Source organism: Mesoplodon bidens (assembly GCF_964165515.1).
Source record: "Mesoplodon bidens genome assembly, chromosome: 1".
NCBI classification, from domain to species: Eukaryota; Metazoa; Chordata; class Mammalia; order Artiodactyla; family Ziphiidae; genus Mesoplodon; species Mesoplodon bidens.
The window spans coordinates 84,384,735-84,409,733 of record NC_138176.1 but is presented as its reverse complement, the minus strand read 5'-3'; the positions used below and the strand labels follow the sequence as shown (position 1 = coordinate 84,409,733).

General features: G+C 36.9%; 1 protein-coding gene across 1 annotated transcript in view; it reads right to left on the bottom strand.

Moving 5' to 3' along the window:
- The window catches only part of LOC308613262 (bifunctional heparan sulfate N-deacetylase/N-sulfotransferase 3), a gene marked incomplete at its 3' end in the record, with an annotated part of 144,670 nt that overhangs the window by 9,372 nt on the left and 110,299 nt on the right, over positions 1-24,999 (bottom strand). The window contains exons 6-11 of the mRNA XM_081226474.1: positions 22,697-22,879; positions 20,428-20,524; positions 16,161-16,284; positions 11,621-11,795; positions 8,459-8,629; positions 6,889-6,998 (exon numbers count right to left, since the gene is read on the bottom strand). Of these exons, the coding sequence (XP_081082600.1) occupies positions 6,889-6,998; positions 8,459-8,629; positions 11,621-11,795; positions 16,161-16,284; positions 20,428-20,524; positions 22,697-22,879 (860 nt within the window). The remainder of the gene's footprint in view (positions 1-6,888; positions 6,999-8,458; positions 8,630-11,620; positions 11,796-16,160; positions 16,285-20,427; positions 20,525-22,696; positions 22,880-24,999) is intronic.

The window sequence follows — 24,999 nt, the reverse complement described above, 5'->3', positions numbered from 1 at the left end:
CTGAAAATTAGCCTCAGGACTACTAGTATCTGGTAGAACAGCAAGGAAACAACCTTTTTGTGTAGGCACTGGCAGCTAGTCATTTCATGTGGTAACTAGTAATGGCTAGGATCCTCTTTAAAGGCTTTCAGGAAGATAACATTTTGGAGAAAATTTTATGTGTTGTTTAGTGTCTCTCCATGGTTATCCCTTCCTAGAGGTAGGGATACTTTATCATTGTGTACCCAGAGTCATGCCATAATAGTCATTCAATAAATCTTTGTTGAATTAAAGAAAAAGCGAGAATGCACTGGTTCTTAAGTTTGTGTGGAGTATTACCTGGGGATGTTTAGAAATAACTGGAAGAGACTTGTGGGCATGAACAATCAAGATTCTCCAGTGATTCAGCCTCCAACTAGTAACATCTCTATATTAATGAAAATGTGACCTTCATTTTATCCTTGGGCAGGTGAATCCCAGGGAACATTCAGATTACACTTAGAAGGTGCAAGAATGTTTGAAATGTCTTTAAATTGAAATAACATTTCTGTGAACGAATACTGAATTGTGTGGATATGCCAAATTTTCTTAAATCCATTTATCAGATTGATTCCAGCTTTTGGCTATTATGAATAATGCTGTGGTGAGCAATTCTTTGTGGACCTAGGTTTTCATTTCTTTTGGGGTAGATTCCTAGGAGTGGAATTGGATTATTTGTAAACTTCTGTTTAATTTTTTAAGAAACTGAAAAACTGCTTTTCTAAAGTGGCCATATATTATACATTACCATCAGCAATATATGAGGTTTCCAGTTTCTCCACATTCTTACCAACATTTGGTATTGTCTTTTGGATTATAGCCATTCTAATAGTATCTCAATGTAGCTTTAATTTGCATATCACTGTGATTACACATTTATTATGCAAAGTGACAATGTGTCTGGAGATGGATTATTTTTATTTATTTTTTAGCATGTTTCAAAATTTATTCTTTTTTATTGCTGAATAGTATTCCATTGGATGTACTGATATATATCACATTTTTATTTGTTTTTTTAAATTGAGGTATAGTTAATTTACAATGTTGTGTTAATTTCTGCTGTACAGCAAAGTGACTCACTTATACCTACATATACATTCTTTTTTATATTCTTTTCCATTATGGTTTATCTCAGGACATTGACTATAATTCTCTGTGCTATACAGTAGGACCTTCTTGTCCATCCATTCTATATGTGATAGTTTGCATCTACTAACCCCAAACTCCTAGTCCATCCTCTGCCCTCCCCCCTTCCCCTTGGCAACCACCAGTCTATTCTCTATGTCCGTGATTCTGTTTCTGTTTCATTGATAGGTTCATTCCACATATAAGTGGTATCATATGGTATTTGTCTTTTTCTTTTTGACTTACTTCACTTAGTATAATAATCTCTGGTTACATCCATGTTTCTGCAAATGGCATTATGTCATTTTCTATGGCTGAGCAATATTCCATTATATGTATACACCATATCTTCTTTATCCATTCATCTGTCAATGGACATTTAGGTTGTTTCCATGTCTTGGCTATCATGAATAGTGCTGCTATGAACGGCTGCCTGTATCTTTTTGAATGATAGTTTTCTCTGGATATATGCTCAGGAATGGGATTGCTGTATCATATGGTAATTCTACTTTTAGTTTTCTGAGGAACCTCCATAATGTTTTCCATAGCAGCTGTACCAACTTGCATTCCCACCAACAGTGTAGGAGGGTTCCCTTTTCTCCACAACCTCTCCAGCATTTGTTATTTGTAGACTTTTTTTTAAATAAATTCATTTATTTTATTTATTTTTGGCTGCATTGGGTCTTTGTTGCTGTGCGTGGGCTTTCTCTAGCTATGGTGAGCGGGGGCTACTCTTCATCGCGGTGCACAGGCCTCTCACTGTGGTGGCCTCTCCCGTTGCAGAGCACGGGCTCTAGGCGCATGGGCCTCAGTAGTTGTGGCTCGTGGGCTCTAGAGCACATGCTCAGTAGTTGTGGCTCACGGGCTTAGTTGCTCTGCAGTGTGTGGGATCCTCCCAGACCAGGGCTTGAACCCGTGTCCCCTGCATTGGCAGGCGGAGTCTCAACCACCGCGCCACCAGGGAAGCCCTATTTGTAGACTTTTTGATGATGGCTGTTCTGACTGGTGTGAGATGGTACCTCATTGCAGTTTTGATTTGCATTTCTGTAGAAATGGATTCTTTTTATAATGTCTGAGACAACTTAAAAAGCTCATTTTAAGGTTTCAGTTTTTTAAAGGAAGTATTGATACCTCCTCTTGTTATATTATTCATTAGTAAAAATTTACAATATTGTTTTTCTCTGGTTCTTGTGCCAATTTTTAAAAAATATTTTACTTATTTATTATATTTTTATGGCGGGCATGGGGGATCTTTGTTGAGGCATGACGGATCTTTCATTGTGGTGCGCAGGTTTCTCTCTAGTTGTGGCGTGCAGTCTCCAGAGCACGTGGGCTCTGTAGTTTGCGGCATGTGGCCCCTCTAGTTGAGGAGCGCGAGCTCAGTAGTTGTGGTGCGTGGGATTAGTTGCCCTGTGCACGGCATGTGGGATCTTAGTTCCCCGACCAGGGATTGAACCCATGTCCCCTGCATTGGAAGGTGGATTCTTTACCACTGGACCGCCAGGGAAGTCCCTCTTGTGCCAATTTGAAGAGCTTAATAAATTGACAGTGTAGGCTCCAGAGGAATGATTGTGTTTCAATCCTGCCTCCTCAACTTACTTGCTGAGTGACTTTTGGCTAAGCTTTTCTGTGCCCCAGTTTTTGTAGCTGAAAAGTGGAGCTAATAGTGTCTATCACATAGTATTGTTATAAAGCAATATATATAAAATATTTAGAACATATAAACATATACTGATTTTGAAATGTTATAAGCACTTTTAAAAACAAATTTATATGAAATTGGAGTAGATTATTTTTTTCTTTTTCACTTCCTAGCATTTCTAGCTGTTTCATAGGTAATCTAGAGAACCAGCAGATTTTAGCTACTATGGCTACTGTTTTTTGCTACTAAAAAAAGTTTTAATTTGGCACAATTTTACTCAAACTCATCTAAAAAGGGAAAGAATTCCTAGACAATATAAATTTGGTTGCCAGGGGAAGTAATATTAGAAACAGCTGAAGCAGCTTCAGTTCTTTATGACTTAGTTAAGCCCCATCCACAGAATAAAACAAAACAAACACAAAATCTTCATTCAACTCCTGGCCTTCAAATCCTTATTGTCCATTTATTGAAATTTTCATTGTAAATTATTATTAAAAATTCATATAACTCAGTCTGGTTTCATTCATGTTAATAAACAGGTTAATTGACTGAGAAATAAAGATGTCAGGTTCAGTATTCACTAGTATTTAACTAGTACTTGTAAGTGGGAAGACTCCTGTCACAGTCATTGATGTCTGGTATAATTCTGAATGGATATATTCATGGGAAAATTAAAAGTTTACATTTTTCCTTTTAGTTTATACAAATTAGCACAATTCCATGCTGAGCATTACTTTTCCTGCTTTTTCTTAAATGATTAGACAGCTTTTAAACACTAAAAACATAATATGCAAGCTAAAATAATGTTAGTATTATCAATGTTATTTATAATTTAGGGATTAGGGTTATGTTGAACAAGAATTGTAAAATGTGAATTTACTTAATTGAATGAGAGAGTTCCCATTTATATTTTTTAAAGCTTAAACTGCTTATTTCAGATCACAACCACACTCACTAAGAAAATCAGATTTTTACGGATTCAATATATCATTTAAAATCCATGATGACAGTACTAAGTGATTTTAAGATATCATAGACCATCCATGACTGTGTGAAATTTGGAAGTCTTGAACACTTCTGTAGTGATTGTGGAAAAGAAAAAATAACACTCAACAATAGAAATTTATTGCCATTTTTCTTGAAAATAGTTTTGAAGTTGGAGCTTTTTAAATATTGAAGACAATCAATTTATAGATCTCTTAAACTGGAGTACTCTTTCATGCCAAGACTGTATGGTAAAACCTTTGCATAGACCTAGTTTCATTCATTTATTCTACTGTGTGCAAAGAACTGGATTTATGTGGTTAGTTGAGAATTCATATCTGTTTGCAGTGCAGTACGTTCTTCGAAGGCTTTAAATAATTTTTTTTAAACTACTGAAGAGGTAGTCTTCACTATCATTAGCAGGAAAAATATGAAGCAATAAATGACATTCCTGTGAACATACATTTTCTACACCCAGTCATCTCCAACATCTCCAAGTAAGAAACAACTTACCAGTACAATTAGTTTAATAAGAATAACTAAATTTTGAGGGCAGGATTCAGAACAATTGCAAAGGGCATGGATGAAGGAGGATTTAGACCTAAGTCAATGACATGAAGTTCCAAATATTCTACAACAGGTACAACTGCTGGTTTTTACAAGGTGTGTCAGGCTAATTGATTGACAAGAAAATATAAAAAGAAACGGAATGGCAGTACATTATCTATCAGCAGGGTGAGTAGGCAGCCCTGCTGGACCAGAAACTGTGGTTTCAGAGACTACACACATCTTATCTTGCTACTTCACCCACTGAGCCCCCAATAAGGTTACAGAATCATATAAGGGGTAATTTTAGCCAGATACATCCCAGGTGCAAAGTGACCCATAGTCCTTTGTATACAGTACGTTGCTTTGATATTACTTCTCTTAAGTTTACACTCCCTTTACCCTTGGAGGTGAATAAAAAGCTTGCTGCTGAGCTGGATGCTCAGGGGACAGATACACAGCATGCAGGTCAAGGACCATTCCATAAGAAAAAGAGATTATGTTTTTTTTTCTTTTTTTTTTTTTTTTTGCGGTACGCGGGCCTCTCACTGTTGTGGCCTCTCCCATTGCGGAGCACAGGCTCCGGATGCGCAGGCTCAACAGCCATGGCTCACGGGCCCAGCCGCCCCACGGCATGTGGGATCTTCCGGGACCAGGGCACGAACCTGTGTCCCCTGCATTGGCAGGCGGACACTCGACCACTGCGCCACCAGGGAAGCCCCGAGATTATGTTTTTTTTTTTTTTTTTTTTTTTTTTTTTTTGCGGTACGTGGGCCTCTCACTGTTGTGGCCTCTCCCGTTGCGGAGCACAGGCTCCAGACACGCAGGCTCAGCGGCCATGGCTCCCGGGCCCAGCCGCTCCGTACCATGTGGGATCTTCCCGGACTAGGGCACGAACCCGTGTCCCCTGCATCGGCAAGCGGACTCTCAACCACTGCGCCACCAGGGAAGCCCCCGAGATTATGTTTTTATATGAGTACTCCACTTCTTTCTGAAATACAGTACTTTGCTATATACTCTATAAAAAAGACCCAAAGATAAGCCAACTTGAAATAGAAAACTGTTTAGAAAATAAAAACTTTCTTTTCTAAGAGATACTTAAAAGGATATAAAGCAGAAAGTGGACTCTAATTTCTAACTAAAGCTGAATTCACTCAGCTTTCTTTAAGGTCAAGCTGAAAGTTAAATACCTAAGGCTTGTGTCTGTGTTGGCACTTTAACTAAGCTCTCCAAATCTCTGATAGGATTCACACTATAGAAAACAGAGAGGTTAGAAGGTTAATAGTAACAACAAAGTAAATGACTCTCAGGAAGGAAGCGCAAAACTCTCGAGTTCCACCTACTCCTTTGTCCTCTAGATCAACATATCTCTCTTACACGTGTCTCTACATATGATTTATGCAAGATGTACGCAGTATTTGATGGTTTTCTGCAAACCTTTTTCTGTAAGGGACAGTGAAAGGTAAAGGAATCTTGTCTCTCACTTTCTAAACTGCTATAGCATAAGGAGTACAATGAAAAGAGAAAATCAGCTGATCTACAGAACTGAGTTTTATACTGAGAGATACAATGGAAGAATTCCACACTGCAGTCTTAATCGGTTTTTTTAAGGCTCAGTCTATGACCCTAAAATTAAATATATATATTACAGTGAGAGCCAAGTCCACAGTTCATCCAGCTCAGGATCTCCCAGTTGCTTGTTCCAGTTGCACGTGAAATAGGAACAAACACAACCTTGAGACATAGGATTGCCAACCATTATAAATGGACAAAGTCAGATGGAGGTCTTATTTAAAATGCTAAATGAACCCCAGAGTCAGGATTAAGGTGAGGCAAGAGAGGCACCTTGGCTGAAAAATTTTAGGAGCCACTCACTCTCAGGTATTTGTGGGGTCCTGAGTGTGAGTCCCTCCTTAAATTCTAGTGCTTCTCTTGCCTCACCCTGGCCCCCACCCTGATGGAGTTGACTATCTAAGAAAATCAGTGGGAACCAGCAAAAGAAAACCAAACCAGAGCTGTAACTGCTGAGGCCTCTGAAGAAGAGGTGGCAGGGTCAGTCATACAGTGGGTAAAGACCAGCAAAAAATGGAATTAATTGTAGAAGTAATAATAGCACCTTTCTCTCTGCCTGTTCAGTCGCCTATTGGGCTATTTCTTGCTGTATGACATTGGTTTTTGAAAATTACACAGAAGAGAGAGGAGTTCATAAATCACCTAGTTCAAGAATTCTTTTTAATACTTCCGAGAGGTCTCACTACTGTCTGTTAAATAGGCTCAGTGCTTACCAACTTAAAGTAGCCTCTTTTAAGGTTAGTTGTTGCTATTAAGATTTGCAACTGTTTTGTTCCTCTCTTTTCCTTCCAGGGGAAATCTTTCCTAGTTAGAAATCAATAGAGGATTTTGGACATTTCTTTCCAAACTGTTGAAATGTTCTTTCTCAAGTGGTTAATATCAACTGGAAAATAATCAGTGTGTAAGGAACAGCTAACTTGACAGCTGTGTCACCAAACTCAATTTCTTTAAAATCAGTTCTCTGCTGAAACTTCAATAAACTAATTAGAATATAAACTTACGTTAAAGCTTCTGAGTAATTATAATGAGGAGAGACTCCTAGAAACTTCTGTACTTCATCCATCACTGTAGCAGGATCAGTTCTTAGCTGTTGCCCATCAATAATTAGCAACTAAATTAACAAGGAAATAAAAAAAAACAATGCACATTGAAAAAAGACATGTAACTGCATAATTTAAAAATTCTGCACTCTGAATTTATTCAATGAGAGACTGAGGGGACTTGTGTGCATTGTTGTTAAGACTTAACCAGGCCATCCTCATTAATGACCTGGAACAAAAAATAAATCACACTAATTAAATGTGCTCACGTTTTGTAGTCCGAGAAGTCCTGCAAACACTATGAAAACAAAAAAGCCATTTGAGGGTAACAAGAGAGCTTAAGAAATGTGACTACAAAATCACAAATGGAAACCAAGTTTAAAAACAGATAAAACAATGATTCCATGATTCAAGGTGGGAAGGAGCATTGCAGGAAGAAGAAAAGTGACCAGATCAGGTACAGTGAGACAGAGGACATGGCCATTCTCCATGATTCCAGTCAAAGGAGTAGCACTGTAAAGTTTTAAGAAATATTTTGATAATCCATTTGGAGAAAAAGATAAGACTGCCAGAAAGCCTGAAAGGAAACAGAAGTTCCTCAACAGACTAAAGGCAAGAATTTGCTTGTTACTCTGGTGAGGGAAGGGGGTGGTCCCAGCAAGATAAAATGACAGGAGGCCATGATGAAGGGCCATAAAGCCTGGAAAGCAGCTCTTGCTCACACCTCTTCTCCAATATTTCTATTTAGTCTCTACCAGCATCGTTCATTAGAACTTTCTCTGTTGATGGACACGTTCAATGGCTGTAGTATCTAACTGGTGGCTATTGAACATTTGAAATGTGGCTAATGTGATTGAGAAACTTAATTTTTAATTTTATATAATTTTAATAAAAATTTAAATAGCCATATATGGTTGCATATATGGTATCATTATGGCTAGCATGTTTCTAGACACACAGGCATATACTGTGTCTGATGTGACAAGACTGCTTTATGCAATCCAGTAGGGGCTGATTTTGTAATCTAGGCTAATGCTAGGCAAAAGAGAGAAGCAAGGAAGCCAAGGAAAACATAGGACTTGTGAAAAATGCAGCAAGGTGGTTCAAAGGGAAATAACGGCACTTAATTAAGCAAAACAATATTTGCCTTGTTTGGCTAAGAGGTTCTCAAGCTTTATTCTCAGAATAAGAATCAGGAGTATCAAGCTTCTGATGCTCTTTACAATCAGGAAGGGTATGCACTAGAAAATAGGGCAGGGAGAATTATCCTGAAATACTTCTAGAAAGAAGAGTAGATAGTTTTTCTACCTCTGCCTATTACTGTTTGCCAGAGTCTCATTTACAACTAAAGACTAAAGGCTAGTAATGTTTTTTTTTTTTTTTTTTTTTTTTAGTAATGTTTTAATGAGTAAAAATTTCCTCTAGCCTAGAGGCAAAGTCACTAGCCTAGAGGAACCAGCAAAAGAAAACCAAACCAGAGCTGTAATCTTAACGAGATTGTAACATGATGTAGATTCTTACTACTCAGTACCTGAAAGGGAGGGAAATAAATGAGCCATCTCTCGATGTGGCTGGCATACCAGCCTGGGACCAAACATCTCTTCTGCAAGGCTCTAAGTTCAGAGGATGCACGGGGCCCGGCTGAGATCACTTCGTAGAAGCTAAACTTCAGAGCTGCGGGGTCTTCATGTGATCGCTGATGCTATGATGAAAAGGTGGATAATTAAACCGACTTGAATCATAGGCATAAATAATTAAAAATCAATCTCTGTGACAAGTCTCAAAGCTAAAGGAAGGAGTGCCTCACTGCTGGAGAGTTATTTGTTTTGCAATTAATAAAGGATGAAAATGTTTGCTTGGAGCATCAGGATTAAAAGTTATGACATTGATGAGAGTATATATTTGAGAATTAATTGGTAGAGGTAGAATTCTTCTTGATAGGATTCCTTAACCAGTTTTTCTGAGTCGTTTCCTTAGTGTATACATATTATTCTGAAAGTAAACTTTTGAAAGTTGCCTTAATGCCCCCTTTTCAGCCCATAAGAAACCATTTATCATGTCCAGTGAATATCCATAATGCACAAAGCGCTCTACTAGTTCTGCCACGTAGTTTTGCTCCATCTAGTAATGCAGTTTTAGATTAGAAAAGCCCTATCGGCTATTTAAATGGAGAAATTACTGAAAATGCTGACGTGCATTATCTGAAACCCACAGCTTTTATAATATACTACCTAGCATCTCAGAGCCAAGATTATTTTACCTAATGGTAACCTTTGTGATGAATCAGAATCGCTTATTGTACGGAAAATGCAGAAAGCAGCAATCCAAATAGGAAAGCGTTTCATAATGGCTCAGGCTCACGCCCAGGGGTTTGAGGAAATCACCTTTCCCCTAAATTGACCAAAAAATATTCAGGCTTAGTGGTGGGTTTGTGGATGTTTACCACATCTAGTTGAATAGCAAATTTGCTGCAATTGAGATTCAAATTACTATACTACAAACTCCACTAGACTTTGTTAAGCCCTGCATTTTGCCACTGTGGTAATTTGTAATATTTAGGACGTTTTGTTAGCTTGCAGCCTTGAAACTTCCTTTTTCAGCAAATTCTCAATTTTTCAGGGGCTAAGTGGTTGCCAAGCTCCAATTTTCTTGTTTCTTGTTGAGTCAATTAAGGCTTATTTCTTTTTTCTCTAGATACCTAGTGGAAAAGGTAAAAGGCGCAATATCAAATCAGTCAGTTTGCAATTTGCTGTATTTTTGATTTAAAAGATGGCTGTAGGAGTTGGGCATGACTGATTCGTGTGGAGTTGTGGATTCCAGCTTTCCAGGATGTCTCATTCCCTATCACGCAGATCATTATCAATATGCCTGTCTAAGATCCCATGACCATCCTCCAGTCTGTCCCAGCCACGAAACCTTTCCTGACAATCCGTGCTTCCTTTTGTGAACATGGAAAAACTGCTTTTGTTAAAAAAGACCCCATGCTGAGAAATTTTATTCTCTAATATCATAGATTGTCAGGAATTTAGATGTTTGAAGTCAGTGAGAATGAAACATCCCAGTCTTGCCTGGAGGATCTGAGCTATGTGGGTCACTTTAATACAAAGAAGCCTTATTTCCAACCTAGGTGCAGAGTTTCAGGTAAGTGATTTTTGGATGTAACATTCCACATTTATCCTAACTTTATAGTTTCCAAGGAAATTGGACCGTTAGTCTGCTTTTCAGCCCTGACCTACTGATAACCAGCTTACACACAGCCCTGCCTGCATCTATCAAACACTTCATGTTAATTTTACCTAAATTTCTCCCCTTACAAATCCTTCCCTTCTTTAGGGAAGTGCCCAAATAGTTCTTCCAGTGTTCAGGCTCCTCTGCTGCAGCCAATTAATATACCTAACTTGTTGTTCCTGGTTGTCTTTATCAGATGGGCTTTATCACTCTGTAGGAGTCTACCTGTCACTTAACACTTTCTGATTTATACACTGGTTATTTACACATATTTCTCCAATTAGACTGAAAGTGGTCTCAAGTGTAGCATCCACATTTGTTAAATTTACCTGTAGAACATACTTAGAACAGTACTTTGTACTGGTAGTCATTAAAATAATTTAATGAATGGATGAACGCATGAACATTAGAAAAGTGGTGTTTAAATTACAAAACCGAGGAATGATAACTAAGGATACTAGAGACTAAACACACTGACTCTATTAATTTTGTTATGCTCTTATATTTAATTTTGACTGCTTTTTATTGAACTTTTTCCACTTGATGATTAATAAAATATCACTGGGGCAGTTTTTTCCTATTATTTTTAGTATTTATTAAAGTAAACATGTATTTGATGTGTAAGTTTTATTATTAGAGTCTGTTAAATTATTTCAAAGTGATCGTTTCTGTGCTAGGTTCTAACCAACAGCAGAAGCATAATGGCAACCCTGGAGTGTATGAGAAAGAGGCTTAGAACAGCGAACACTGGCTGGGCTTTCAAGGATGAAGAATTCATTCTTATATTTAGTTTTGCTACTAAGTTATTTCTTCAGTACAGCAGTTATTTAAGCTCTTTTAGAGTCAGGGTCATCAATCTATGGCTAAAGTTTGCTGTTGCTTGTTTTTGTAAATAAAGTTTTATTGGAACACAGCTAGGCTCATTAAATTCCATATTGTCTATGGCTGCTTTTGCAATACAATGGCAGAGTTGTAACCATATGGCCTGCAAAGCCTGAAATATTTACTCTCTGGCCCTTTACAGAAAAAAAAAAAAAAAAGACCTGTGACTTTTGCTTTGGGGAATCAGTTATATTCCTTATCTGTAAAATTGAGATAATAATAGCAGCATTATACACATATTAGATGAAAAATAATGGTTTTAAGTTGTAACACTTTACTTTTAAAATGCAGATATATAGAAGCAGAAAACATACAAGTATATACTATTTTATTTGCTCTATTTTAATTCCTTCATTGTATTAATACATTTTATTATATACATGAATTAAATGAATGCAAAATTAAGAAAAACTTAAGGGGAATGTTTCTCCATGGAAACAAAGAAAAATTTATTTACCTTCCTGAAATATAAAGCTAGCAAGTCTCTTCTGTTAAAACCCGAGGTGGTGGCTATTGCTGAAAACCACCCTCCCTTCTCCATACTCCTCTTCTGCTTGCTGGATTCTGTCTGTATTTTCCTTACCTGGTACCAGGAATATGCTCGGTCTGATGGGTCAATGAGAATGGTGATGATCTTGGCTTTGGGGACCAGAGAAGCTGCTCTTTTAGGCGCTTCCTCTGAGTGGAAGTAATTGGCGCTCTTCTCAAACAGAAAGTCAGTGGTAACATTAGATGGGACTGGGAAGAAATCCATGTACCTAGAAAAGAAATATTTCTCAAAATAAGACTGGTTTATACTCATACCCTGGTGACTGAAGATGTTAAAAATGTCCCACAAACAAAATTCATTTGTTTCCTAAACAAAAGCCTTTTTCTTTAAGGCATTTGTTCCACAAGCCTGTTGGCAAGGAAAAAATATATAGAACACTAATAATGTATTTAGAAAATGCTTTTCTAAATACATTTTCTTTTTGTTCTACTTAATATCAAGAAAAAAAGGTATGGGAGATAAAAATGTATACACAGAGTGATCAAATGGCAATAATAATCAACCTAACTGTATAAAATATATCTAAATGCAGAAATGTTTTACAGAGAAAAATGTGAGTGCTCAACCAAGAAGAAAATTTGATCGAAACAAATGATGTGTTCAGTTCAAAGGCATTTTGAAAAATCTTAGACAAAACAGTTTTTACTTTGTCACAAGAAAAAATAATTTCATTCCCACTAATGTATTGTGCTGCTATTATATTCAACTATAAAGTATCAAAGGGCAGAACAGATCTGATATAAACACTGCCCATTTCCTTAATTTTTTCCCATATAGAGCCATTTATATTCTTTAGAAAAATTATAGAAGTTTAAAAAGTATGTGTATATTTTCAGATATAAAATACTATCAAATTTTCCAAGGTCAGGTCCTGTATCCTTAAGTGTGGTGAGAATTCAAATCACCAGCAGAGTGAGCACAGGAATACCTGTAGCCTCAAGCACAGAAAAGTAGGACATAATGGGTTTTGTATAACATTCCATTTGTACAAAATGTCAAATATAAATGAATTCAGCGTATGATAGTAGGTATTTCTAAAGCACCAAGGAACATCTTTAAAGGAAAAGGGGCCTTTTTAGAAAGAACATGCAAATTTAACTTCTAGGGTTTCTTACATTTTATGATAATAGCCACACACTCCACCCACACCTTCTTCAATTCATAAGCCACTATGACTTTGGGTTACCAAGACAAGGTAGTTCAGTAATTACTGAACAAGAGAATCATTAACATTTATGTGACGACTTTTTGCAGTGTGTTGTTTTCAGTCACACAATAAAGCTTCTAGTAGGATTCCAGTTGTTACCATATTACACAGTTTGGCTGATGCAACAAAGTGATGTTTTGAAACTCAGGGCAGTAAAGAAATCCTTTTATGTTTTCTGGAAATTGCCTTGTTGGTGATATATCATTTTGGCATCCCTTTCTTTTAGGGGTAAAGACATATAAACATTTCTGGAAAGTTTGATCTGTTAACTGTTCTGGTGTACACTCTATTTATAGAAAGTGCCATATTTCAGGATACTTTTTAATTTAGATGCCCACACTTGTTCCAGGGGTGCTAAGGTTATATCAGATGTCTAGTGGTATCTTATTTGGTCCAAGCTTGTCTCAAGCTTGCTTATTCTCAGCAAGGGTCCAAGAATCACAAAAGAAGGGCAGGATAACTTTTAATTTCTAAAAACTGTACCACCTTCCCAGTAGTCCTCCATACCTATAACACTTTGGGCCTTGAAAACTTCCTCCAGCAGTTCTGGATCTTGGACCCACAAGGCTCCAGAGGCTCACAGAGAAATCAGGGGCCAGTTCCTGTTTGCCTATATGCCCATGTTTTTTCTAATATAGTGGCTGGTAGTAATAAACACTTGAAAAATGTTTGATGAATTCATAAGAAAATAAAGAATTCAGCTTCATATTTCCAGGGTGGAAATACGTCCACGTTTGGAATATGAATTCAGGTTATTCAAAGAATTGGTGAGCAAACTAGAGTGGTTTAACAATATGTAGGTTAAAAGCGAATGCCGGCCTCATTTAAGCTTTGCTACTCCCATAACAGCTCAGCGATTTTTTTTAACTGAAAGACATGATTTTTTGCAGCACTCCACATTTATTTGTTTCTTGGGCTGACCCTGTATTTTTACGTGATTTTACTCAAAGCCAAATTAAGATGTTTAGAGGTTCCAAGTGTTAACAGGATTTTATGGCTCTCCATGTGCCACTTCAACCATCCACTGCCTCCCCAGGTAATTATAAAAAATAACACCAAACCATGAAACATAAAACTTAACTGTATGCATAAATCAAACATTTTTCTTAGAGATTCTGATCACAAATCTTGGCTATTTAATCAAAGATGGAGTTTCCTCATTTTCATTTGCCCTGCTTTGCTTGTGCCCTAAGCCTGTGTTTAGGCTGCCTGTTAGTTAGGGCAGTCCTGGTTTTGCCCAGTTCTCCAAGAAGAGCAGATCCATGTATCCAGATTAACTAACTGTGCCTGAGCTTCTGTAAGTGACCTTGGCATGCTGAGACACATAATCTTCAACCTTGTGACTCTGTGGTCCTAAAGGGACTGCTGAGGTGCTGATGCTTCAGGGAGGGGTAAGGCCAGACCGAAGACTGAATACACTGATGTCTTTGAGAGCAAAGCTCTAGTTATTGCTAATAGATTGACATTTGCAGTTACCATTATTTGCTCTTTGTGTTAACTGCCTTTTATAAACACACAATTGTCAATCAAAAGTGTTTACAATTGGGGTATTTTAGTGAGTTATAATTAAAATCTTTAATTGTCTTTAGTTTTCTACTTATTTATGCCATCTCTTTGTAGACTACTAAGGGACTTTTCATTTCTGTTATAGTGCCTGTACACATTACTGTCTAAGAACACCTTTTTTTTTTTTTTCGGTACGTGGGCCTCTCCCTGTTGTGGCCTCTCCCATTGCGGAGCACAGGCTCTGGACGTGCAGGCTCAGTGGCCATGGCTCATGGGCCCAGCCGCTCCGCGGCATGTGGGATCTTCCTGGACCGGGGCATGAACCCATGTCCCCTGCATCGGCAGGCGGACTCTCAACCACTGCGCCACCAGGGAAGCCCAGCTTTTTTTTTTTTTAATTGAATATTCTCACAGATATTCTTAAGTCCCAGGGAATCCAAGTATTATTATTATTTTTAAATTTATTTATTTATTTTTGGCTGTGTTGGGTCTTCGTTTCTGTGTGAGGGCTTTCTCTAGTTATGGCGAGTGGGGGCCACTCTTCATCGCAGTGTGCGGGCCTCTCACTGTCGCGGCCTCTCTTGTTGCGGAGCACAGGCTCCAGACGTGCAGGCTCAGTAGCTGTGGCGCACGGGCTTAGTTGCTCAGTGGCATGTGGGATCTTCCCAGACCAGGGCTCGAACCCTGCATTGGCAGGCAGATTCTCAACCACTGCACCACCAGGGAAGCCCTCCAAGTATTATTGAATTCCTCTCCACTTCCAAAGCAGTTTTTAATCACCCCCTTTAGTCTTGATGTGAACTGTATACAAGCATGTATATTGATATTTGAGTCAGTGGGAAAATAGTGGCTGAAGTAGTTGATGGGTTTCTTGATTCTCACAGTTGTTATTTAACACTACTGCAATTAATCAATATCAAGCACTGTACTGAAGAATTCGCAGGGAAATATATAACAATTAGAATATATGTAAATCCTAGTAGGTGCTCAACTTATACTCAATCCATTTCTTCAGCTTTCCATTTGGATGGCTCACAGGCAAAACTTGAGGGGGTTGATACATATAAAACAGAGATTATGTGATTTGACAACAGAAGTTAATATACACCTTTTTGCTAAACTACAGGCAGAATGTTTATGTTCATGCTCTAGAGTTATTGTAAGAATTTACTCTTTTATACCACTTTCTGCCCAGAATTTATATCTTAAAAGAAAGACTTCTAGATACATTTTATGATTAACATGTCTGTTTGCAACATTTATTCCTGCTCCATCACATATTTTGTGTATATTGACATTTTAACTTTTAATTTTAATTTAACTCTTTTACTTAAATGGTTGATATGGTTCTAATTTCAAAGGCCAAAAATTAAATTTTGTATACTGTTGATAGCTTTTTTATAGCTTTCACTACTCATAAAATGCATACACATTTCTAGTTCTATTTATTTACCTTTTGTACCAAAGTAAAAATTGAAAATTATATATGTGAACTGTAGCATCACTTAAATGCAAAGTGCATAAGAACAGAAAGTTATGAAAGTGTTTTTTTAAGCATAGAGAGAAATGAAATTCCTGTGTATTAGGTATTTCTCTGACTTTTTATCTGTAATTACCATCAAAGATAATTAATGCAAATTAAAATTACCTGTAAGTCTCTTGAGGCGACAAGTCCCTCCATAACCTGAGAAAAAGTTTGTTACGAATAATTTACGTGCTCCTTCTATTCAATCAGTTTCTAAGGCATGGAGGATGACTTCTATTTGTGGCTACAAACTTAAATGTTTATAATTATAAGCGCTAATTTTATACTGTGCACAGTACATATACTTTTAGATTTATACTAATAACCCATCTTACCAATCAATCCCCCTGTGGTAGTTATTTCTATTAAAGAACTGTACCTCCTCAAAGGTTTTTGGGCTGGGGGAGTTACTAAGGATGGAAGGATGCATAACCAGGAACAAATACAAAGCAGTGGTTCCTGAAAAGATAATAGAGGTTCAGAGATTAATTAAACAAAAACACAGTTTCCTATTATTAGCATTTCAAAGTCATTAATAAACTAAGTGTTTCAATGATCCAAACAGATACATATAAATACTCCTTGAAATAAATTGAATAGATAACCAGCATCTTAAAAGAAGCAAATTCTAAAAAATGAGGACAGTGTGATGTGAGAAAAGGCCTGTGCAGGAACTGGGAGAACTGGCTTTTGACCTCAGTTCAGTCACTGACTTGGTCTGTGTCTTCGGCTTTTAGCTTCTTTGTCTTGACTTATTAGTGGAAAATCCCCTGCCTTGATTATTTCCTAGGCCTTCTCTGAGGACAAAAAGACATATTGTATCTGAAGATATTTTGATATTAATAAAGTACCATATAAATGAAAGCTATCATTACTTAATATGAGATGTTACGTTATCAAATTAATACTTGGGTTTCCCTATAAAGTTCTTCCTGAGGCCTATGAAAGCTTATTAATTTGAGACAGAATTTAAACTTTTAACCAGTTTAAGTTTGAATGCATTTACATACCTCTAAAAAGTAGTGCCAAAATTGTTTAAATTGCTAAATTTGAAAAAAAATTGGTGCCCTTTGTTAGTGACATGACAAAATTTGCATTTTTGGGAAGAGAATGGCACATCACAGGTACTCATATAGATTTGTTAAAATAACTGTCAACAGCAATATTCTCTAAAACAATGAATTGGAAGAGGCAGTGTTCCTAGATTATATCTGAGCCAAACAATGAATATTTTATCTACAATCACAGATAACCTATGATATACAAGGTAAAAATGTTCTTCACAAACTTGACTTAAAACAGTGCTTCTCAAACTTTAGCGTGCATCATATTCACCTGGAGGCTATTTAAAACAGAGAGCTGGGCTCTATCCCAGTTTCTGATTTAGTACACTTTGAGAATCACTGACTTAGAAGAAATATGGGACAAAATCTAAAACTTATTGGGAAAAAAAATGTTCCATTACTTGGAATCCATAGTAAAGCTTTCTAGAGCATGATCTTTATTTATTTATTTATTTAATAAATTTATTTATTTTTAAATTTTTGTATGCGTTGGGTCTTCGTTGCTGTGCTCAGGCGTTCTTTAGTTGCTGCGAGCAGGGGCTACTCTTTGTTGTGGTGCGTGGGCTTCTCATCACGGTGGCTTCTCTCGTTGCAGAGCACGGGCTCTAGGCACGTGGGCTTCAGTAGTTGTGGCACATGGGCTCTAGAGCGCAGGCTCAGTAGTTGTGGCGCACAGGCTTAGTTGCTCTGCGGCATGTGGGATCTTCCCAGACCAGGGATTGAACCCGTGTCCCCTGCATTGGCAGGCGGATTCTTAACCACTGGGCCACCAGGGAAGTCCTAGAGCATGATCTTTAGAGTCCGATAACTTCTAGGATCAAGAGTTTTATTTCCAGCACTTACCAGCTGTGTGAACTTGAACAAAAATATCTAACCTGAGTCTTAGTTTTCTTATCTGTGTAGTGGGGAAGAAGATACTTAGCTATCAGGGCTCTCTGAGGGTCAAGTGAGATAATCTACGTGAAAGTTACCTAAATAGCTCCATATCTAAATATTAGTAAGGTATTTTTAAAAATAATTTTATTGAGATAGAGTTCAGTAATGCATTTTTTAAAAATTAAAAAGAATATAGTATTTGTAAAGACAGAAAGAATAGCTATTACAATGTGAAAAAAGAAAATAGATTAATTCCATTATCAGATCAACTGATAACATTCTTTTCTGAATTTTATTTTTAAGAATTGTATTAAATCATGTTATTTGCTTTTAATAGCATGATGAGCATTAATAAGACAAAAAATGAATAAGATCTAATCATTTGTATAGTCGGTAAAAGGCATACTATAATTTATCAGTGGTCAAAAAATTGTTAAGTTGTGGTGTTTGAATTCTGTCTTTATCTACTCATATTCTTGGGTCTGAATAAACTGTTCTGTGTGTTTGTGTGTGTGTGTGTGTGTGTGTATCTCAACTGCATAATCATAGACACACATGTTCAAAAAAAGCTTCAGTTTTTATATTTGTTAGTTTCAACACTAAAATATTTGAATATCCAGATGACTATACATCCATGCAAAATTATTCAGAAAAATACTTTTGGCAAAACTAAAGATAAAAATGAAGCTCATTAATTTTTATGGAACTGATATAAGAAGATATGTTTGCCCATTTAAAAAATAATCTCATAAAATATCGATATAGGGCTTCCCTGGTGGCGCAGTGGTTGAGAGTCCGCTTGCCGATGCAGGGGACACGGGTTTGTGCCACAGCAGTGAGAGGCCCGCATACCGCAATAAAAAAAAAAAATCAATATATACAACAATATGGATGAATCTCAAAAGCAATATGCTAAGTGAAAGAAGTCCAACACAAAAGGTTACATATTTTATGATTCCATTTATGTGAAATTCTTGAAAAGGCAAAACTATAGTGGCGGAAAGGGGCTGTGGTTGAGGATGGGGGAGAAAAAGACATGGAGATCACGGAAAAGACTCTGACAAGTACAGGTTTCTGGTAACTGACTATACTGCTGAACTGAATGAATAAGCATTTTCAGAACTCTAATAGAAAACTGATGAATTCATAAAAGTGCTAACAAAAGATCAAGATGAAAAAAAATTAATTACATGGGACTGAGTGAACTGATGAGGATGATTATAATTTTTGTGACTTTCTGTTTGAATTAAAAAAAAAAATCCCACAAGGACTCAGAAGAAAAAGACATGGAGAAACTTTTTAGGGAGACAGAAATGTTCTAAATCTTTAATGTTGTAGTGGTTATGCCACTGTGTGCAATTTCTAAAATTCATCAAACTGTGCATTTAAAATGGGTGAATTTTACTGTGTGTAAATTATACCTCTATAAAACTGGGAAAAAATTCAATTTCTATAAAAAGGAGATAAAAATCCCCTTCCAAAGGTAAATGTCATCTACAAATTGTAACATAAACATTTGGAAACCCAGATGAGTTGAAGATGACAAGTAATTATGTCATCTAACTATGATATTAAAATGTCTGCATATCTAGCACAACACAAGAGGAAGCATATCCTGCAGGGCTTTCTGAGGCAAACTTGATCTGCCAAGCTTCAGAGAGATGTGATTTGTTAATGACAAAGCTATGTGATGACAGTGGGAGTTCGCTAAAGAGACTTTAAATGTCTTTCTAGTTGCTTCTTGACTTTAAATAGATAAGGACAAGCGAAATAAATAAGGATAAGAGAACTATTTGTCATATTTATTATTGTTTTCAGATTGATATTTGTAAATGGGACTAAGAGAAAACGAATAGGCTAAACTTACTGTGTGCATTACGTAGAATTCTCCCCAGTTATTTCTAGAGAAATGAGGAAAGGGAATGTATTCCCCTTAGGAAGGGTTGAAATGGCTGTTTTCGGTGAAGCTAGAAATGAAAAGCCCCAAATAATTTATCATGCAGGATACAGCTTGAATGTCTGGCATTTTAAAGCTTCCACTGGGCTTCATTTTAATAACGATTCTTACAGAGACAAGAAGTTTAAGGGAAAAAATTGCACACCAATTTAAGAAAAGGTGCCAAAGATTTCTCCTGGGTATGAATGAATATCTTTCTTAGCACAAAGTTTTGTTTACGTCTAGGAATTCTGCTTGTCAAACATCTTTTATAGACTTTTAGAAAATAGTCATTTCTGCAAGAAATAGTCTAGAAATAAACTGTATCAGGAAGATGGCAGGAAGAGGCTAAATTTCCAGAAGAGTTATAGGTACTTACATGTGTCCATTTTGACTTTTGATGAAATCCTGTCAGTCACTCTCCAAACACATGATTAGTTTTGATTTTAGAAATGTTAATAACACCACTTTTCAATTAAGGTCTTTGGAAAAAACATAACTTTTGCCACCACATTGACTGCTGGATATTCAAACTGTGTGACATCTATTTTCATCCTTTTTACTTTAAAAAACACATTATTGAGCTAAACAAAGATTACGTCGGAGAATAAAATGTTATTCATTCATCAATATTTATAGGCAGTTTGAGAAGTCATTGTGACATGAATTCACTGTCTTCTCATCAGGATTTTTACAGTTTGGTTAATTATAACAAAAATTTCTCACCAGTTTTCTGGGGTCCTATTACCAAGAATTTTGGTAAGCGATCACAGGTTTTTTCTTTAGACCAAATGTCTCTGTGGCGTTTGTCATCACAAGGATTCTAAACAGGAGAAGAAAATAGAGATGTATTTTTGTGGGTGCCCATTGTGTGCTAGAGTTTTTCAACTTTTGTCCTTGAAAAGATATCCCAGGAAACAAGGCTATGTGTCTCCTTCTTTTAGTGAAAGTCTTGAAGTGGCATCATGGAAGATTTCAAAGAACTCCTTTCCATACTGAAGTTGAGTGCCTACTGAGGAGGTGAGGGAGGGGAGACATTTCCATTATGGGAAAACAGCTTCATAGCACTGCAGGTTTAATATTTTTTCTGCTGTTGGCAGTTCTATGTCTTAATTGTGGGTGTGTGGTTTAAGTTTTAAAATAATGAGCTTGTTGGGCAGAGACTGTGCTTGCGCTAACCTAAAAGAAGATACACTCTCAGCATTCAATAAGTAACTGAAATTTAAGGTGTCAGACTTTTATTCTAAGTAACTTTGAGCTTTTGTGCTATGCTTTTAAAGGGAGATGGATCTGGCTGTAATAATATTTAAAGAGACAGCAGATTCCTTTCAGCTGCCTTCAAAGGTCAGTAAATGTATGTCTAAAACTATAACTTTACAGACTGTGATACTAAAAAGCACTAAATTTCAGTGAACGGGTAAAATGAGGGTGAATTACTACCTTAGGGAATCTGCTTTTGGTCTATAGTAGTTAAACCAAACCCACTGTGCAAGATGTATCTAGAACATCCTTAATTTTAACCTCTAAGTGCATATTATGTAAAGAATTAACAGCACCTTTTAATATTATTCAGGAATAGGCAAACAGGACAACACTCTATTTCTATTCAACTAACACTATAGATACGTGCAGTTAAATAAACCTGCTTATTTAGCATAAGCAACAGATTTTAAGATTAAAGTAAGGGTATTCTTTTTGGCTGTTGGTTTAGAAAAAAAGTGGTTTGACCTGAAATAATAATGATTTCAGTTTAAAAATAAGGTGTTAAATTAGCAGGAAAGTTTCATGTCTTTCCAGTGGCTAACACCAGGTGATGTTCTGTAGTGGTTAACATAAAAAGATGGGTGTTTTAAAATCTTAACTGCAAAATAATATGCAGTGATAATTTTATAACCACCAACTTTAACCTACTAAAATGTGTAGTTACGTTTCTTCTTGGGGTTATCTGTTTGTGCCCAGGAGGTAATTAGCTCAAGTTCAGAGCTAAATGAATAGAATATAAGTGCAGAGCTTACTGTAACTTCAATCTGTGAAATTTACTGAATTCTGCTTCTGAAGATCATTATTATTATACCATCAGCTCTGTCAGTAACTCTCATTTAGAACATTGATTCAGAGCGCAGTGGCCTGGAATTCTTTCCCACTCTGTCACATAGCAGCTGTATGACCTTGCTTAAGTGTCTCAGCCTTTCTGTGCCCCAGTTTCTTCATCTCTAAAATGGCGATAATAACTATACCTACCTCAAAGGGTAGTTGTGAGGATTAAATGAATGAACATATGTAAAGAACCCAGTCAGACATGTAATAAGCACTATGTAGTTATTTGCTAAAGATTATTACTTTCTCCAGATCATGGTGTGGGGAATCTAAGCTCAAAGTATGTTTTTGCAATTCTAGACACATGAGAGTGTAAGCTTTGAAATCTGGCTCATGCCTGGAACAGTTTGAATATGCCATGTTTATGTGACATTTTCTCTTAAGAAGCTCAGTGATTTTGCCACTAAACACTTTCCTCATGTCCAAAGTTAATTCCCGATAATACTTTTGAAAGCTGACTATATTCTGCAGCTGCTGGTGTACCTCATGGTTCAGAAGCAGATGTCAGTTCTGAACTCTTCTCACCTACCCCTGTAATGTCATTTAGTCATGAGAGGTGATGTGCTCAAGGCTGACCAGCTGGCTACCTGTCTAACACACGCCTAAACCATCTTCTGCTCTTTCAGCCTATTGCAATCTTCAAATTGATCCCTCAATCCTGATTCAAAACATTATATCCACTGAACATCTCACTGAGCTTTCAGAATTCCATAGTTTCTAATGGGCACAGGAACAGAGAATATGGCCCACTATGAAGTTTCTCAAATCTACTAACGTACAAAACGTACGTTATTTTTTCCCCAGGATGTCTTCACTTTTCAGATTTGGATTACCTCATGAAACTCCAAGATATGTTTGTGGGATTCATTAATAATACCAATCATTGACCCAATCTTACCTGCCAGAGAGGGTCTTTTTGATCAGGAAAGAGCTCAAAATATTTATGAGCCAGCTGCACTGGAGGCAGAGTCTGAAGTCGTAAGTTGGTCCAGCTCTGCACGAAGTTGGCTAGATTGACAAATGTATATAATCCTAGTCGGTCATTCCCATAGTTAGACAAATGGGTCATGAAAATGCTGATCTGGAAAAGGCAAATGAACTTCAATGTAAACACAAGTTATTTTAACCCTAGGGGGCAGTGCAATCACAGCAATGCTAGTTTTTCTTAAGAAGTCTTTGCACAGGGTTTCAGTTCATGAAATGTTTTTGAATTTTGGACATATCTCAAATACTCTCACTATATTAATGCACTCTGGAGGATGTGTTATTAAAAAAATGAGCATTTTTTCCCTAAGGTTTTAATGTATTTCATAACAAAAAATGAGTCTAACTGCCACAGACCCACGTTGGTGCAATTCAACTGATGCTGAATAACACATCCTAGATGTTCACACATAGTGGCTTCATGATATGTGAACTATTCCAAATTTGAGGCAGCAGGAGGTTGGGATTTTGTAATTTCAATCACCTTAATCTGATTTGTAACATAGTATGTAGAATTAATGGATATAAATAATCAATGAATTGTGATTATTAGCATTAACTGAATATCCTCTGATTTGTATTTATTAGAGGCCATAATGACAAAAAACTAGTGAATGAATTTTTACTAAAAGAACTATCAACTATTTTCCATCAATGACACTCTGAAACCCTTTTCAATATTTATTGAGTCTACTATTTCCAATATCAAATACCTCCTTTAAGAAAAGTTTTCAGTGCTCAGCTAGATAAACTATTCCTATGGAAGCAGGTGTCCTAGATTGAATCCACCCATTGAAAAAAAATTATAGCAAACATGGGGATCTTTTTATAATAAAATAAATTTGAATTCTTTAGGTTTAGTTAAATTGGTCAGGAATGTAGAATGGGCTTTTTTTTTTTTTAATTTATTTTATTTTATTTATTTTTGGCTGTGTTGGGTCTTCATTGCGGTGCATGGGCTTCTCATTGCGGTGGCTTCTCCCGTTGCAGAGCGCGGGCTCTAGGTGTGTGGGCTTCAGTAGTTGTGGCGTGCAGGCTCAGTAGTTGTGGCTCGTGGGCTCTAGAGCGCAGGCTCAGTTGTTGTGGTGCACAGACTTAGTTGCTCTGTGGCATGTGGGATCTTCCCGGACCAGGGCTCGAACCCGTGTTCCCTGCATCGGCAGGCAGATTCCCAACCACTGTGCCACCAGGAAAGCCCTAGAATGGGCTTTTGTTTGTTTGTTTTTTTGCGGTCCGCGGGCCTCTCACTGTTGTGGCCTCTCCCATTGCGGAGCACAGGCTCCGGACGCGCAAGCTCAGCGGCCATGGCTCACGGGCCCAGCCGCTCCGCGGCATGTGGGATCTTCCCGGACCGGGTCACGAACCCGCGTCCCCTGCATCGGCAAGCGGACTCTCAACCACTGCGCCACCAGGGAAGCCCAGAATGGGCATTTTTAAAGCTACTGCTTAAAGTGAATGCAAATAGCTTTTGTTGGTTAGTGTTGACAAATGGAAATAATTCTGCATGAGATTTTCAATGGCAATGAAAACCACTGTGGCATTTATGCTGCTATAAAGAGATCATAAACGTAATTCATGGGATAATAGTATGCTCCTAAAATATATAATGTCATATGAATGAATAGTAATAATGGTTATTATAATCATCATAATAACGAATATAATAGGTTCATTCATTAAGAGACTGGCTGAGAGAAATATTTAAGAAAATTTATTGAGGTTAAGTGGCAGAGATGAGAGAAAGTTCTGATATAAAAAATCAGAAAAAATATAATTACTTACAACTATGAATAAAAGGAAGCAGTAATATCCTATATTATATAGAACAAATCACAGACTTTAACATGAAAAGCTTCAAGTGTGATCAAGAATATTTAATCATGTGTCTATTCACTCTGCCTGAATATATTTTAAATCTTAGAACTTTCACAGACAAAATACTTTAAGGGTGATTTTAAATAGCTACCAGCAGACTGATGCAGTCATGGAATTGATAAGTAAGACTTTTACCATTTGGGGTATTTGTGAAAAATGAGACTTTTAAAACCTAACCTTCTGGTTATTTTTTATAGTAGGTTCAATTGTTTGACCTTTCTCACCCCCTCCTTTGTTTCCTCCAAAATTTATCAAAACAGTAGTGTATTGAGAGATTTAAGAAAATCATACTTAAATTTGGAAGTTCTTTCCTGATAACCATTCGAAGCAGTCTTTCATCAT